The sequence below is a fragment of the Oncorhynchus gorbuscha genome, linkage group LG10 (assembly GCF_021184085.1).
Source record: "Oncorhynchus gorbuscha isolate QuinsamMale2020 ecotype Even-year linkage group LG10, OgorEven_v1.0, whole genome shotgun sequence".
NCBI classification, from domain to species: Eukaryota; Metazoa; Chordata; class Actinopteri; order Salmoniformes; family Salmonidae; genus Oncorhynchus; species Oncorhynchus gorbuscha.
In genome coordinates this window covers 49,151,509-49,166,528 of record NC_060182.1, presented here as the reverse complement: position 1 = coordinate 49,166,528, position 15,020 = coordinate 49,151,509, and the positions used below count along the sequence as shown (strand labels likewise).

Here is a 15,020-nt window from a genome sequence, read left to right as displayed (position 1 = left end):
TACTGTCCACATGTATATGTAGCTCGTTTTTGGTTACAGGTCCAGGATTGGCTGAAGAGTTGCAACATTTACCTGGAGCTAACGCTGCAGATAGCAATACTGAGTGATTTGAAAAGTTAGTCAAATCGATCAATAATATAATAATTATTTTAGCAAAAAATTATTTAATTTACAATCTGTAGAAACTATGAGAATATAAAAGGTTCAGAATTGAGGATTGAGGATTGACCACAAGTTCTCAATGAGATTAAGGTCTGGGGAGTTTCCTGGCCATGGACCCAAAATAAGCTCTGTACTGGTGGTGCCCCGATCCTGCATCTAAATCAACTTCAGGAGACAGTCCTGGTGCTTGCTGGACTTTCTTGGGCACCCTGAAGCCTTCTTCACAACAATTGAACCGCTCTCCTTGAAGTTCTTCATGATCCGATGAATGGTTGATTTAGGTGCAATCGTACTGGCAGCAATATCCTTGCCTGTGAAGCCCTTTATGTGCAAAGCAATGGTGATGGCACGTGTTTCCTTGCAGTTAATCATGATTGACAGAGGAAGAACAATGTTTCCCAGCACCACCCTCCTTTTGAAGCTTCCAGTCTGTTATTCAAACTCAATCAGCATGACAGAGTGATCTCCAGCCTTGTCAACACTCACACCTGTGTTAACGAGAGAATCACTGATATGATGTCAGCTGGTCCTTTTGTGGCAGTGCTGAAATGCAGTGGAAATGTTTTTGGCGATTTAGTTCATTTGCATGGCAAAGAGGGATTTTGTTATTAATTGCAACTCATCTGATCCCTCTTCATAACATTCTGGAGTAATTGCCATCATACAAACTGAGGCAGCAGACTTTGTAAAAATTAATATTTGTGCTATTCTCAACTTTTGGCCACGACTGTACATAGGTTCAGAACTTTTGAAATAGCACAGTTACAAAAATATGGCAAATATAAACTGGGTGGACATCAGAAATAGAGGAAGGCCAGGACTAAAAACAAACAAAATATAACAATTGTAAAATAGGTGTCCGTACATACACACATATTTACACCCCAAAAATGTATGGGGGATTGGAAATGATGCAGACAATTATGATGAAAGTTGCAATATTAAAGCTGAGCCACCTCCTAGAAAAATAAAACAAATCAAATAATGAAAGAACACTTCTCCCAGTACTTGATATGGGGATATAATCTACATGCATGCAGCAGCCTCTGTTTTAAAACCTTTAGATTCAGTCTGTCATTCAGCACTGTGTTTTCAGCATTGTGTTCTCTCACTGGGGACAATTTTCATACACGTCACTGCATTTGGTATAGATCTGCTGGCTGGGAGTCTGACTACCAGAAGGGCCCAGCATAAGCTACTTTTTGTATTGTTGGATACAGACTTAAGCCCATTTCAATATAATTGTATAATTAGTCTAAAAGTAGTAATAGTGTTATGTGTTAGATGGAATGGTCTATGTGCATTGTATTTGGGCAGAGGTAAAGTACAAAAGTGGGCCCGTCTCTAAGGGGAAGAATGGTTCCATAACACGGAACCCAAACCGGCTGCGCACGTGCGCCATTGTGCGCACATTAATTTTGTACCTCCACACCAAACGCGATCACGACATGCAGGTTAAAATACCAAAACAAACTCTGAACTAATTACATTAATTTGGGGACAGGTCAAAAATCATTAAACATATGGAAATTTAGCTAGCTAGCTTACACTTGCTAGCTAATTTGTCCTATTTAGCTAGCTATTTAGCTACCTATTTAGCTAGCTTGCTGCTGCTAGCTAATTTGTCCTGGGATATAAACATTGAGGTGTTATTTTAGCTGAAATGCACAAGGTCCTCTACTCAAACAATTAATCCACACATAAAACTGTCAACCGACTCTCCTCCTTCTAGGCTTTTTCTTCTCTGGACTTTATATTGGAATTGTCAACTTAAATAAATTAGGTGCATTACCACCGCCGACCTCGTTCGCCTTTGTCACCCACGTGGGTAGAACCAATGAGGAGATGACACGTGGGTACCTGCTTCTATAAACCAATGAGTAGACGGGAGAGGCAGACTGACAACTATTTTTGCTCTTGGCGTGTGGGTGCAATAATTGAATAATATAGATATCTAAATATATCTTGCAACACTCGCACATGCGACGCGAGCGATGTAGTCAGCCTGTAATGGTTGAATAGGAGCCTTAACACTGTGTCTGGAGTTAGATCGTAATTACTGTTCTATAAAAAACTGTCATATCTTCAATGTTTTATACCATTATATATTCTCATAATATGAAGATACATTCTTAGGGATGGAAAGTGGTGTTAGGTTTAAGTTCTTTGTGTATAAGAATGATCTAGTGGACCGCGGTAGACTGTCCGGGGGTGTCCTCGGATGGGGCCACAGTGTCTCCTGACCCCTCCTGTCTCAGCCTCCAGTATTTATGCTGCAGTAGTTTATGTGTCGGGGGGCTAGGGTCAGTTTGTTTATCTGGAGTACTTCTCCTGTCCTATTCGGTGTCCTGTGTAAATCTAAGTGTGCGTTCTCTAATTCTCTCCTTCTCTCTTTCTTTCTCTCTCTCGGAGGACCTGAGCCCTAGAACCATGCCCCAGGACTACCTGACATGATGACTCCTTGCTGTCCCCAGTCCACCTGGCCATGCTGCTGCTCCAGTTTCAACTGGCCTGGGCCCTAGGACCATGTCCCAGGACTACCTGACATGAGGACTCCTTGCTGTCCCCAGTCCACCTGGCCATGCTCCTGCTCCAGTTTCAACTGTTCTGCCTTACTATTATTCAACCATGCTGGTCATTTATGAACATTTGAACATCTTGGCCACGTTCTGTTATAATCTCCACCTGGCACAGCCAGAAGAGGACTGGCCACCCCACATATGCTCTCTCTAATTCTCTCTTTCTTTCTCTCTCTCGGAGGACCTGAGCCCTAGGACCGTGCCCCAGGACTACCTGACATGATGGCTCCTTGCTGTCCCCAGTCCATCTGACTGTGCTGCTGCTCCAGTTTCAACTGTTCTGCCTTATTATTATTTGACCATGCTGGTCATTTATGAACATTTGAACATCTTGGTCATGTTCTGTTATAATCTCTACCCGGCACAGCCAGAAGAGGACTGGCCACCCCACATAGCCCGGTTCCTCTCTAGGTTTCTTCCTAGGTTTTGGCCTTTCTAGGGAGTTTTTCCTAGCCACCGTGCTTTTACACCTGCATTGTTTGCTGTTTGGGGTTTTAGGCTGGGTTTCTGTACAGCACTTTGAGATATCAGCTGATGTACGAAGGGCTATATAAATAAATTTGATTTGATTTGCAAGAATGTGTACTACCTGTAACTTAAGGCTTCTCCTGACTGATAAGACCTGTGATGTGGAGGAGTACCTGACTCATGCTGGGACGATAACTCCACCTGCCCAGAGATTGATTGTTCATCCTAGACACAGAAGGGGGGCCTAGTCAGAGATTATAAATATATGTGTTTGTAACTTTATATCATGTCTTGAAGCTATAACACCCAGTGTAGTGAATAAATCTAGCCTGAGCTTCCTTTGGCATTTGTCTGGATTATTGAAGCAGACTTTAACAGTATAGAAAACAGTTATTCAGAGACTCACTACCTCAGCTCACATATTATCTGGAGATCCAGTAATTTTCAGAGCCGCTCTCTTGTCTGGCTGGTTCTGGAGGTCCCACACTGACCGGGGGAAAAAGCTTTTAGTTGTTATGCTCCCAACTCATGGAATCGCCTTCAGGCCACCTTGAAATTAGATTTGCTTGTTACCATTGAACAGTTTCTGTCAAACAGGAGGTTTCTGTCAAACAGGAGGTGATGTGAGAGAGTTGTGTTTGGTTTACTAAATCTTAATGTATTGATATTATTTATTGTATGTTCATGTTCACAGCGGTCCCTTGCAAACGAGACCCTGGTCTCAATGGTGACACACCCAGTATATAAAAAATGAAATTGCACCTTGTGTACTCTACTATTCTAATCCTCAAGAGTAAGTTAAGACTCAGATGGAGTTCCAAACCCTTTTGGGGGGGGAAAGCTGATTCACGGGCTTATAAAAGTGGAACAGTATGTTGTGCTGTCAGAACTATGAATTAGATGGATGATATCAGTTTTATAGTGGTTAGCCTAACTCAAATGTTTACAAAGTAAAAACAAAATAACAAAATGTGAGCACTATTGCCCACTTTTTTTAACCTTTACTTAACTAGGCAAGTCAGTTAAGAACAAATTCTTATTTTCAATGACGGCCTAGGAACAGTGGGTTAACTGCCTTGTTCAGGGGCAAAACGACAGATTTGTACCTTGACAGCTCGGGGATTTGAACTTGCAACCTTTTGGTTATTAGTCCAATGCTCTAACCACTGGGATACCCTGCCGTGACACGGAACCCCGCATGAATGTCTTGCCTTGAAGTCAATTGTCAAAACACATGGTGATCTGTGGAATGGATTTCAGTGGGAATATAGGGCCTTACATTTTTCCTGCACTGTAAATTGAGCAAATGTTTAGCATGTAGATTTCCAAGGCCTTGAAACCATCGGTCTGTAAATAACATGCTTTAGACAAATCCAATCCTCACTACGTACTGTGCAGCTAGCTAAGTCTGTGGAAAAAAGGGAAACTATAAGGAGCAAAATCATGATGCTGAATGCAAAGCTTTTTACATTTCGCTAACTAGTGCTCAATAAAACAAATGAAGGAACGGTGTTGCTGATAAAGGAAACATGCTTCCTTGTGATTTCTGTCAAACAGGCCAATTACCCTTCGAAATCCATGAGATAACATTCTGTTCTACAGTATGTTGCATCATAAACCCTGACATAAGAATACTATCTTCCCACAGCAAAAAGCTTTGGTTAAACAATGCCAGAGACAACTAAAAAAGCGGTCCAGTTCTTCATGCCCATATTAGTTTCCCTCATTAGCGTATCGCTAGTTCGCTACTAGGCTCATCCAAGATGGCGTAGCAGTCAGACGTCTTTGTCCTTCGTCTTGTCGTATCCCACGTCTGTCCCGAAGCAAGCACCAATTAGCCTGGAACTAGCCCATGCTAGGCCCAGTCTCCCGGCTAGCTGAAGAGGCCTATCAGCCACCCCTGGGCTACAATACCTGGACACCTACTGCTGGTGCGGGCACGGAACCCCGCCGATGTCATGTTTGTCATTTATTATCATGTCTTGTCCCTGTGCTCCCCATTCTGTTCGTTTCCCTCTGCTGGTCTTATTGGGTTCTTTCCCTCTTTCTATCCCTCTCTCTCCCCCTCCCCCTCTCACTCTCTCGCTCTCTCTTCTCTCTATCGTTCCGTTCCTGCTCCCAGCTGTTCCTATTCCCCTAATCATCATTTAGTCTTCCCACACCTGTTCCCGATCCTTTCCCCTGATTAGAGTCCCTATTTATTCCTTTGTGTTCCGTTCCTGTCCCGTCGGTTCCTTGTTTAGTATTCACCATGCTGTGATTGCGTATCGCCCTGTCCTGTCGTGTTTTTGCTGTGATTGTGTATCGCCCTGTCCTGTCGTGTTTTTTGCCTTCATCAGATGCTGCGTGTGAGCAGGTGTCTCTGTCAACTACGGCCTGCGCCTACCCGAAGCGACCTGCAGTCTGTGGCCGCTTCTCTTGTTGTTCCCCTCTACAGACTAGAGGATTTCTGTTATTCCCTGTTTGGACTTGAATAAACTCTGTTTCTGTTAAGTCGCTTTTGGGTCCTCTTTCACCCGCATGACAGCCGATCCTTCACGACTGGATTAACGACGTAACCTGCTCGAGAGGGTACTCAACTGGCCCCTACGCCGCGATGTCCCCTTTATGCCCATCTGCTATCCCGCTAGCTGTCTAGAGCATATTGGACTGTTAGTTGAATATATCCATCGGCCAATTTCTTGGGCCACTATACCTATTTTGCCAATTGGATGTGCACCCCTCTGCTACTCGGAACCCTACTAATCCATCACAACTGCTAGCTGTCTGAATCGCCGTGTCTCCAGCCAGCCCAACCACTCACTGGACCCCTATGATCATGTGGCTATGCGTGCCTTTCCCTAATGTCAATTTGCGTTGTCCATTACTGTCCTGGTTAGTCTTAGTCTTATTTCACTGTAGAACCTCTAGCCCTGCTCAATATGCCTTAACCTACCATTTAGTTCCACCTCCCACATAATGCAATGACATCACCTGGTTTATATGTCTATAGAGACAATATCTCTCTCATCATTACTCAATGCCTAGGTTAAACTCCAATGTACTCACATCCTACCATCCCTTTGTCTGTACATTATGCCTTGAACCTATTCTATCATGCCCAGAAACTTGCTCCTTTAACTCTGTTCTGAACGTACTAGACGACCAGTTCCGTTAGCCTTTAGCTGTACCCTTATCCTACATCACCAGAAGAACAGAGGAGAGGTTTTTTAAATGTGATGACATTGAAGCAATGAAGAAAACTGTTTGGATCTGAAAAAGGCCATGTAAAATTATTTTGCATTTATTCTCCACCCAAATTGCAAACTAAATCCAATGACATTGTGACTTTTGATATCACCATGCGGTAAAATGTGTTTATTGACAGAGTTAAAAACCTCTAGGTTTTCAGTTCTCTTGCTTCCCACTCAGACCACTAAGAAAGTCCTAGCAAAAATCTTACTTCAGAAAAGTTTTTTTTGCTAAAAAGCTATTTGTGCATTTGAAAGGAAATATATTATGCTAAGGTACTTCATTGTTACCCAGAAATTATTTTTTGTTAAATATATATTTAAACATCCCAAAATTATGTCAGGGTTAGCCACATTAGCGCTGTTTGTGGACAATAGCTAGGTAAGTGGGTTAGCTTAGTATTAGCATTGGCGCTCTTACTTTGGGATGTGTCTCAACAGGAGTCGGAGGGAGGGCAGGTCTCCCTTGGCAGCAGCATAGTGGACAGCCAGGGCCCCAGTCTCTGTGGACACCCCGGCATCAGCCTCCCCGCTCTTCAGCAACCAATCAGTGATCTCGTGATGGCTGAACCGGGAGGCGAGGTGGAGAACGGTGGCTCCGGAACTATCCCGGTCCTGAAAAAGATGAGAAACGTGGAAAATATCAGAAATAGGCATCAGGGCTTATGTGTCGGGTTAGTTCAGTTACATCCTAGTAGTAGCCTAGATCAAGGACACGTGTTACAGCACGTACGTACACAGGACCATTCAATGTCTGGTTTGTGCTAATGTATGCCTTGTATCATCCAATCAATTCACTGGACTCACTTCACCTTTATGTCAGGAACAAGAGAGTACTATTTCTAAAACAACAAAATAGCTCCATACAGCATTAAAAAAGATGACATCATTACTCTGCATTCAAGTAATTTAAAAACAGATATGAAACCATTATTAAAAAGAGATGGAGTGAACCTGAAATAATTTGAAAGACGTTCATATATTATCTGAATTGGGTAACACTGTGCCTGAAACCGCACACAAAAACAAGGTGTCAATGACACAGTGGAAACGAACAAGGACCACCCACTGTGTCAAACTTAATCTAGACTACATTACTAATGGTAAGAGAGGCCATATACAAATGTTTGCCAATTTGCTTACTTTGTGGTGGCTGTATAGTCTGTCAACCACGTAAGCCTAGCATTGAATGGTGAACATGTAGCGGTAATGAAGCTCTTATTAGGCTGCTCCTGTTACTAGCACTAGTTTATTGAGCAGAAAAACTGGCAAAATAATTGTAGTAGCAGTTGTCGTCAGTAGTCGTCAGCAGTGTGTTTTCATGCACGCAAAGGGAAACAATGTCTCTGTTTCATAATTTTTCTTCAAATCGCAAGAGGCTGAATGTATCTTACAGGAGAAAGCATCCAAGCGAGTGAAACAGCGGCCTTCTGTCTCTCTACATGTAGGCCATTTATCTGATGCTGTCTGGCCCAAACGACTATGACATTGTTGCGGCCCGTAGCATTGAAGGGATGAGACGCCACCGAGCATCTGGCCTCCCTTGACCAAAAAAAATAACTAAATTAGCCACATCAGCATTGAGCTAAACTGGGGATGGTCCTGACGCACCAAAAAACAAAATGTTCAAGGAAGCCAGCTTGGATTTGGCAGCACATCTATCAAATCCCATTGAGAGCATACAGCATTGACAGAAACACTACAATTGTTGCATCTCGTTGTGTTGCCCTCCGGTGGCTAGCTAGCTGAAATTGGCCCTTACCTAAATTAGCCATGGATGTAGATAGGGATTTGGACTTGTGGTTTAACTTAATTCTCTGTACTGGCCAATGATTATGACGGTGGTTCTGATCCAAACATTAATTCATACATTGTTGTGCCCCTGGCCTGAGAGGATGGAAGTTCAATATGTAGCTAGATATAGAAGGCTAAAGTTAACTAGCTAACTTTTCCCATGAATAGAAGTTAGGCTAGCGAGCAAGCATTTTAGGAGTGTACTATATAACAGAGTGATAGACTGTTGTTAACATGAGAGGAGAATGGCATTGACATTGCAGTGCTGGAATTAGCGGAGGCAGCTCCTGTTTTCTTTGCGCTTTGCAGTAACTCTCCGTGGTTCTAACGCAATAGTTGTTTAGTGGTCCTGAAAATGTCAGAAACATGAACTTGCTTGACCATGCTGTAGGTCATGTAACTGTCTGTTACATGCAATATGCTTTGTGGACTTCACTGGACAGAGGTATCTATCCAGTTTTGTGATAAAACAAAAAAGTTATGGTTGAATTTCTTCTGCCACTTTTCTTACCGTCTCAGCCTTTAGGCCTATACATCACGGTCGCAAGGCATATGAATAACGGGTAATAGATCAAACAATGTAATTATCACAACAAGTTGTAATATGGCTTTTTTCAGGGGGGTGTTTGGCTTCCCCAGTGATTTTACCCATGCACCGCTACTGGTAGTCGTGCCATTGTTTTGGGGAGAATAACCACTTATTTAACCCCCCTAAAATGTTGGTGGACGGACCATCATGAGAATTTAGCTGCGTTTATTAAAAGTTTCTTGATGATGCAGAGTATTAGTGAGAATGATGTCATACAAGTCACTCATCCCTCCTTTCCTGCTAAATGGCATATATTATATTATTATTATATTATTTCCATGTACCCTCTCTAAAGCCTGAGACACGCATGGGAGAACAGCCAGAGGAGTCACTCATCCCTCCTTTCCATGTACCCTCTCTCTAAGGCCTGAGACACGCATGGGAGAACAGCCAGTCACTCATCCCTCCTTTCCATGTACCCTCTCTCTAAAGCCTGAGACAAACATGGGAGAACAGACAGAGGAGTCACTCATCCCTCCTTTCCATGTACCCTCTCTCTAAAGCCTGAGACACACATGGGAGAACAGCCAGAGGAGTCACTCATCCCTCCTTTCCATGTACCCTCTCTCTAAAGCCTGAGACACACATGGGAGAACAGCCAGAGGAGTCACTCATCCCTCCTTTCCATGTACCCTCTCTCTAAAGCCTGAGACACACATGGGAGAACAGCCAGAGGAGTCACTCATCCCTCCTTTCCATGTACCCTCTCTCTAAAGCCTGAGACACACATGGGAGAACAGCCAGAGGAGAGAGAGGCTCCATTACTTCCTTTTCAGACATTTATGCAAATTCAGTACTAGCGTCAATCCCGCCATTCAAATGAAGGAGCATGTGTGTGTACACCTTAAATAATCATATGTGGTTCTTCAAAATGCAAGGCATTCTCCCTGGAACTCCTCCCTGTTTATTTTGTTGTCAACCCTTTGTATCATGTATAGACAAGCTCAGACATGTGGGACTGGGGGCTGCATTAAACACTGAAAGGCTAGTGGAGGTAAACTCAATGCAACACACTGGCACTAGTCGCCGCCTCCTCAATTCCATCATAAGTAGCCAACTCCCTGAGACCTATTTATGAATGAGAAAAATGATCCCTAGGTTTTCTGCTGCATTGGTCAGTGAACAAAGCAGTGTGAATTAGAGTTCTTCACGAACGCAAGTTAAGATGACTAAACTGCTTGGAGTAACCCTGGATTGTAAACTGTCATGGTCAAAACATATTGATACAACAGTAGCTAGGATGGGGAGATGTCTGTCCATAATAAACAGCACTATCAACAAGGCAGGTCCTACAGGCCCTAGTTTTGTCGTACCTGGACTACTGTTCAGTCGTGTGGTCAGGTGCCACAAAGAGGGACACAGGAAAATTGCAATTGGCTCAGAACAGGGCAGCACGGCTGGCCCTTGGATGTACACTGAGAGCCAATATTAATATGTCAATCACTCCTGGCTCAAAGTGGATGACAGATCAATTTAGCCTCAAGTAAATAATGAAACATGTTCAATTTGGTTTAAATAATGCAAAAACAAAGTGTTGGAGAAGAAAGTAAAAGTGCAATATGTGCTACGTAAGAAAGCTAACGTTTAAGTTCCTTGCTCAGAACATGAGAACATATGAAAGCTGGTGGTTCCTTTTAACATGAGTCTTCAATATTCCCAGGAAAGAAGTTTTAGGTTGTAGTTATTATAGGAATTATAGGACTATTTCCCTCTATACCATTTGTATTTCATTAACCTTTGACTATTGGATGTTCTTATAGGCACTTTAGTATTGCCAGTGTAACAGCATAGCTTCCGTCCCTCTCCTCACTCCTCCCTAGGCTCGAACCAGAAACACAATGACAACAGCCACCCTCGAAGCAGCGTTACCCATGCAGAGCAAGGGGAACAACTACTCCAAGTCTCAGAGCGAGTGACATTTTAAATGCTATTAGCGTGCACCCCCCCCCTGACTAGCTAGCCATTTGACATCGGTTACACGAGCCTCATCTCGGGAGTTGATAGGCTTGAAGTCATAAACGCAATGCTTGACGCACAACGAAGAGCTTCTGGCAAAACACACTAAAGTGCTGTTTGAATTAATGCTTACGAGCCTGCTGCTGCCTACCACCGCTAAGTCAGACTGCTCTATCAAATCATAGACTTAGTTATAAAATAATAACACACAGAAATACGAGCCTTAGGTCATTAATATGGTCGAATCCGGAAACTATCTTCTCAAAAACAAGACGTTTATTCTTTCAGTTAACCTACTGAACCAACACAGCAATAACTCAATCAATCACTTTTTGACACATACCGTCTACTTCATTCTCTCTCTCATGGGTGCCTGGGACCTGGGGCTGTAACACTTCAAAAATCAGAGAAAGGCTTCAGACAAATAACTCTTTCTCAAGCTGTTGTAAAGCTCATATACAATTAGTCCAGCAGATATGTGACATTGTTATGCACTATACGTATGGAACTTAGCACACTGGAGTGCCTGCTGTGGTGAGTAATACTGCACTTCCCTTTGAATGGGGCTTGGTGATAATTACAGTGTAATCACTAATAACAATCTCAGCTGGATATAGGCCTGTGATGAATTACGTGATGACTTTAGGGAACTAATCAGACCATTTAAAAAGCTACTGTACTGTATGCCTGAGGCGAGAAAATAACTTGACTCACCGCGGTATGACATCCCCCTTGAGTCAATAGCCACTGTAAGCAGGCCAGGTTACCAGTGGCAGCCGCGTCGTGTGCGGGGCTGGCGCCATTATTCGCCAAACCGTTGCCCGGTAAACCCACTTCTTCCACGAGGAAACGCAGGCAAGTCAGTTTTCCAGTACGGGCGGCATGGTGGACAGGTGAGGCTCCCAAAAGGTCCTTTACTCCGCTGTTCAGTACTTTCTCCGCTAATTGCACTTTCAGAGTTTGGACATCCCCCTGCCTTGCGGCAATCAGTGTCCTTTCCACCACCATAACTGCGGCTCGACAACTCCTCCGTATTTATAAATGCACCCTCTAAATGAGGTTAATCTCTATTTAACTCTAGAACTATTTTCTTCGCAGATAAATCATGTGTTCAGTACAGGAACATAAATGCATGTCCAGTCTTTAGAAGCCTATCCTGCTCAATTAACATATCTAAATGGATCTCTAAGTAAAGGCTACTTTTTAAGACAAAAAGCCTGTTTCTTTGGACATGTCTTTCAATGCGCATCTATTGTCATTTTACTTGTTAAAAACATTGTTTTGCTTTATATCCACAGATTTGACCAAGTACCGTTCGTGAGCGAATTAAGTTAAACATCATTATTGCGTACCGGTGATTTGTTATTGCGCACGACGATGGTGTTCAACTGATGGCTACCTTGTCCTCCGCTGCCTCCACGCCATAGCGCAAACACCCGCTGCAGGGATATTCCCTGGTCTTAATGTCGCCTTCTTTCTTAGATATTACTACGCTTTGAGAACGTTATCGAAGTTGTAGCCCATTGAATTAGCTACGGAGAATATTGCGCAGGGCTGTCTTGGCTCATGTATCTGTGGCCGCAGATTGCGATTTGGGACTCAGCACCTGTTAAATAATCCATCAGGGGAAGATCACTCCTGCAGTAACAGGTTAGTCTCTAGAAATCGGATCAGTAGTTAAGGAGACAGTAGCCAATGTCAGGGGTGGCCAGTCCTCACGGAGAGATACTTGTTTCTCAAGGTTTTTGCACTAACCTACAGCCTTATACACTGACACTGCTTATCAACTATTAAGCAGAACCTTGATTAGCAGAATCAGGTGTGTTAGAGAAAGGGTTGGTACCAAAACCTCCAGACCTCAGCTGGTCTGCAGGAGTAGACTTGACCACTTTTTAGTTTGTGATTGTGCTTTTTCAGTGGTCAATAAATAACATTGTAGCAAAACCTAACCACCCTTATAAGCAGTGCTTTGGTAAAATCACTTGGGAAGCCAAGCCCCCCCAAAAAAGCCATATTACAATTTATGGGGCATTGATAATTGGATTGTTTTCTGTATAACCTGTTTGTTAATATGCCTTGCGACCGTGATAAGGTCGAGACAATAATGAGACACAGCGGCAGAATAAGTTCAACCACACCTTTATTTCATCACAAAACCGGAGAGCAAACTCTTGTCTGGTGATTGCCACAAAGCATATTGCATGTTATAAACAGTTACATGACCTACAGCATGGTCAAGCAACTATTGAGTCAATACAGAGTCAATGTGGAGGCTTTATACAGGGGCTACTGGTACAGAGTCAATGTGGAGGCTATATACAGGGGCTACTGGTACAGAGTCAATGTGGAGGCTATATACAGAGGGTACTGGTACAGAGTCAATGTGGAGGCTATATACAGGGGGTACCTGTACAGAGTCAATGTGGAGGCTATATACAGGGTATTATTTCATGAAACTCCTGACAAACAGTTATTGTGCTTATGTTGCTTCCAGAGGCAGTTTGGAACTCACTAGTGAGTGTTGCAACCGAGGACGATGTTTACGCGCTATGCACTTCAGCACTTGGCGGTCCTGTTCTATGATCTTCTGTGTGTGAAACCAATGTGAAATGGCTAGCTAGTTAGCCAGGTAATAGCATAGGTAATAGGTAAATGCTAATAGCATTTCAATTGGTGACGTCACTCGCTCTGAGACCTTGAAGTAGTTGTTTCCCTTGCTCTGCAAGGGCCGCGACTTTTGTGGAGCGATGGGTAATGATGCTTCGAGGGTGGCTGTTGTCGATGTGTGCAGAGGGTCCCTGGTTTGAGCCCAGGTAGAGGCGAGGAGAGGGACAGAAGCTATACTGTTACATTGGTGCCGTGACCCGGATCACTGGTTGCTGTGGAAAAGGAGGAGGTCAAAAGGGGGGTGAGTGTAACCGGTGTGAAATGGCTAGCTAGTTAGCGGTGGTGCGTGCTAATAGCGTTTCAATCAGTGACGTCACTCGCTCTGAGACCTTGAAGTAGTTTTTCCCCTTGCTCTGCAAGGACAGCGGCTTTTGTGAAGCGATGGGTAACGATGCTTCGTGGGTGTCAGTAGTTGATGTGTGCAGAGGGTCCCTGGTTCGAGCCCAGCTAGGGACAAGGAGAGGGATGGAAGCTGCACTGTTACATGTAGCCTACCACTTCCCTGCTGAGCCGTTGTTGCTCCAAGACGTTACCACTTCACAATAACAGAACTTACAGTTGACTGGGGCAGATCTAGCAGGCCAGACATTTTACAAACAGACTTGTTGGAAAGGTGACATCCTATGACGGTGCCACATTGAAAGTCACTGAGCAACAATATTTGCGTATAGAGATTGCATGGCTGCGTTTGTTCTAATTTATACACCTGTCAGCAATGGGTGTGTTTGAAATAGCCAAATCCACTCATTTGAAGGGGTGTCCACATACCTTTGACAATGTAGTGTACATTCAGCCTATTGAATTGAAGGAAAATTATGAAACAGAGAAACGAAAATGTGATAATTTTCGGATTTTCTTGGTCAATTTTTTGGGGATGCCTGGCTTCCTTTGACATACATCATTACACACCACTGCTTATAAGGGGTTGTCTTTCAAAGCAGTTAGTCCTATGTATATTTTAATTCCGAAATCCTTTTACATATGAGATAGACTTTGCATTACCCAATATAATTAGTGGGTTGCATCAGGGGACACACATTAGCCAGTAGGCCAGGTAGCCCATGTTATATCAGAAAAAGTTTTAAATCATTTTTGCTCATATCAAAAACCATATCTTATTGTTGATGTAGTCCAGCATATCATATATATATATATATATATACAATGGGGCAAAAAAACTATTTAGTCAGCCACCAATTGTGCAAGTTCTGGAGTGGCCTAGCCAGTCTCCAGATCTCAACCCCATAGAAAATCTTTGGAGGGAGTTGAAAGGCCATGTTTCCCAGCAACAGCCCCAAAACATCACTGCTCTAGAGGAGATCTGCATGGAGAAATGGGCCAAAATACCAGCAACAGTGTGTGAAAACCTTGTGAAGACTTACAGAAAACGTTTGACCTCTGTCATTGCCAACAAAGGGTATATAACAAAGTATTGAGAAACTTTTGTTATTGACCAAATACTTATTTTCCACCATAATTTGCAACTAAATTCATTCAAAATACTACAATGTGATTTTCTGGAGAAAAGAATTATCTCATTTTGGCTGTCATTGTTGAAGTGCACCTATGATGAAA

General features: G+C 43.2%; 1 protein-coding gene across 2 annotated transcripts in view; it reads right to left on the bottom strand.

Moving 5' to 3' along the window:
• LOC124046202 (espin-like) overlaps window positions 1–12,367 on the bottom strand; it is a 129,451-nt gene extending 117,084 nt beyond the window's left edge. For both annotated transcript variants that reach the window (XM_046366317.1, XM_046366318.1), the window contains exons 1-2: window positions 11,493–12,367; window positions 6,861–7,054 (exon numbers count right to left, since the gene is read on the bottom strand). In XM_046366317.1, the coding sequence (XP_046222273.1) occupies window positions 6,861–7,054; window positions 11,493–11,786 (488 nt within the window). In that variant the 5' untranslated portion in view covers window positions 11,787–12,367. The remainder of the gene's footprint in view (window positions 1–6,860; window positions 7,055–11,492) is intronic.
• Window positions 12,368–15,020: the final 2,653 nt, after the last annotated feature.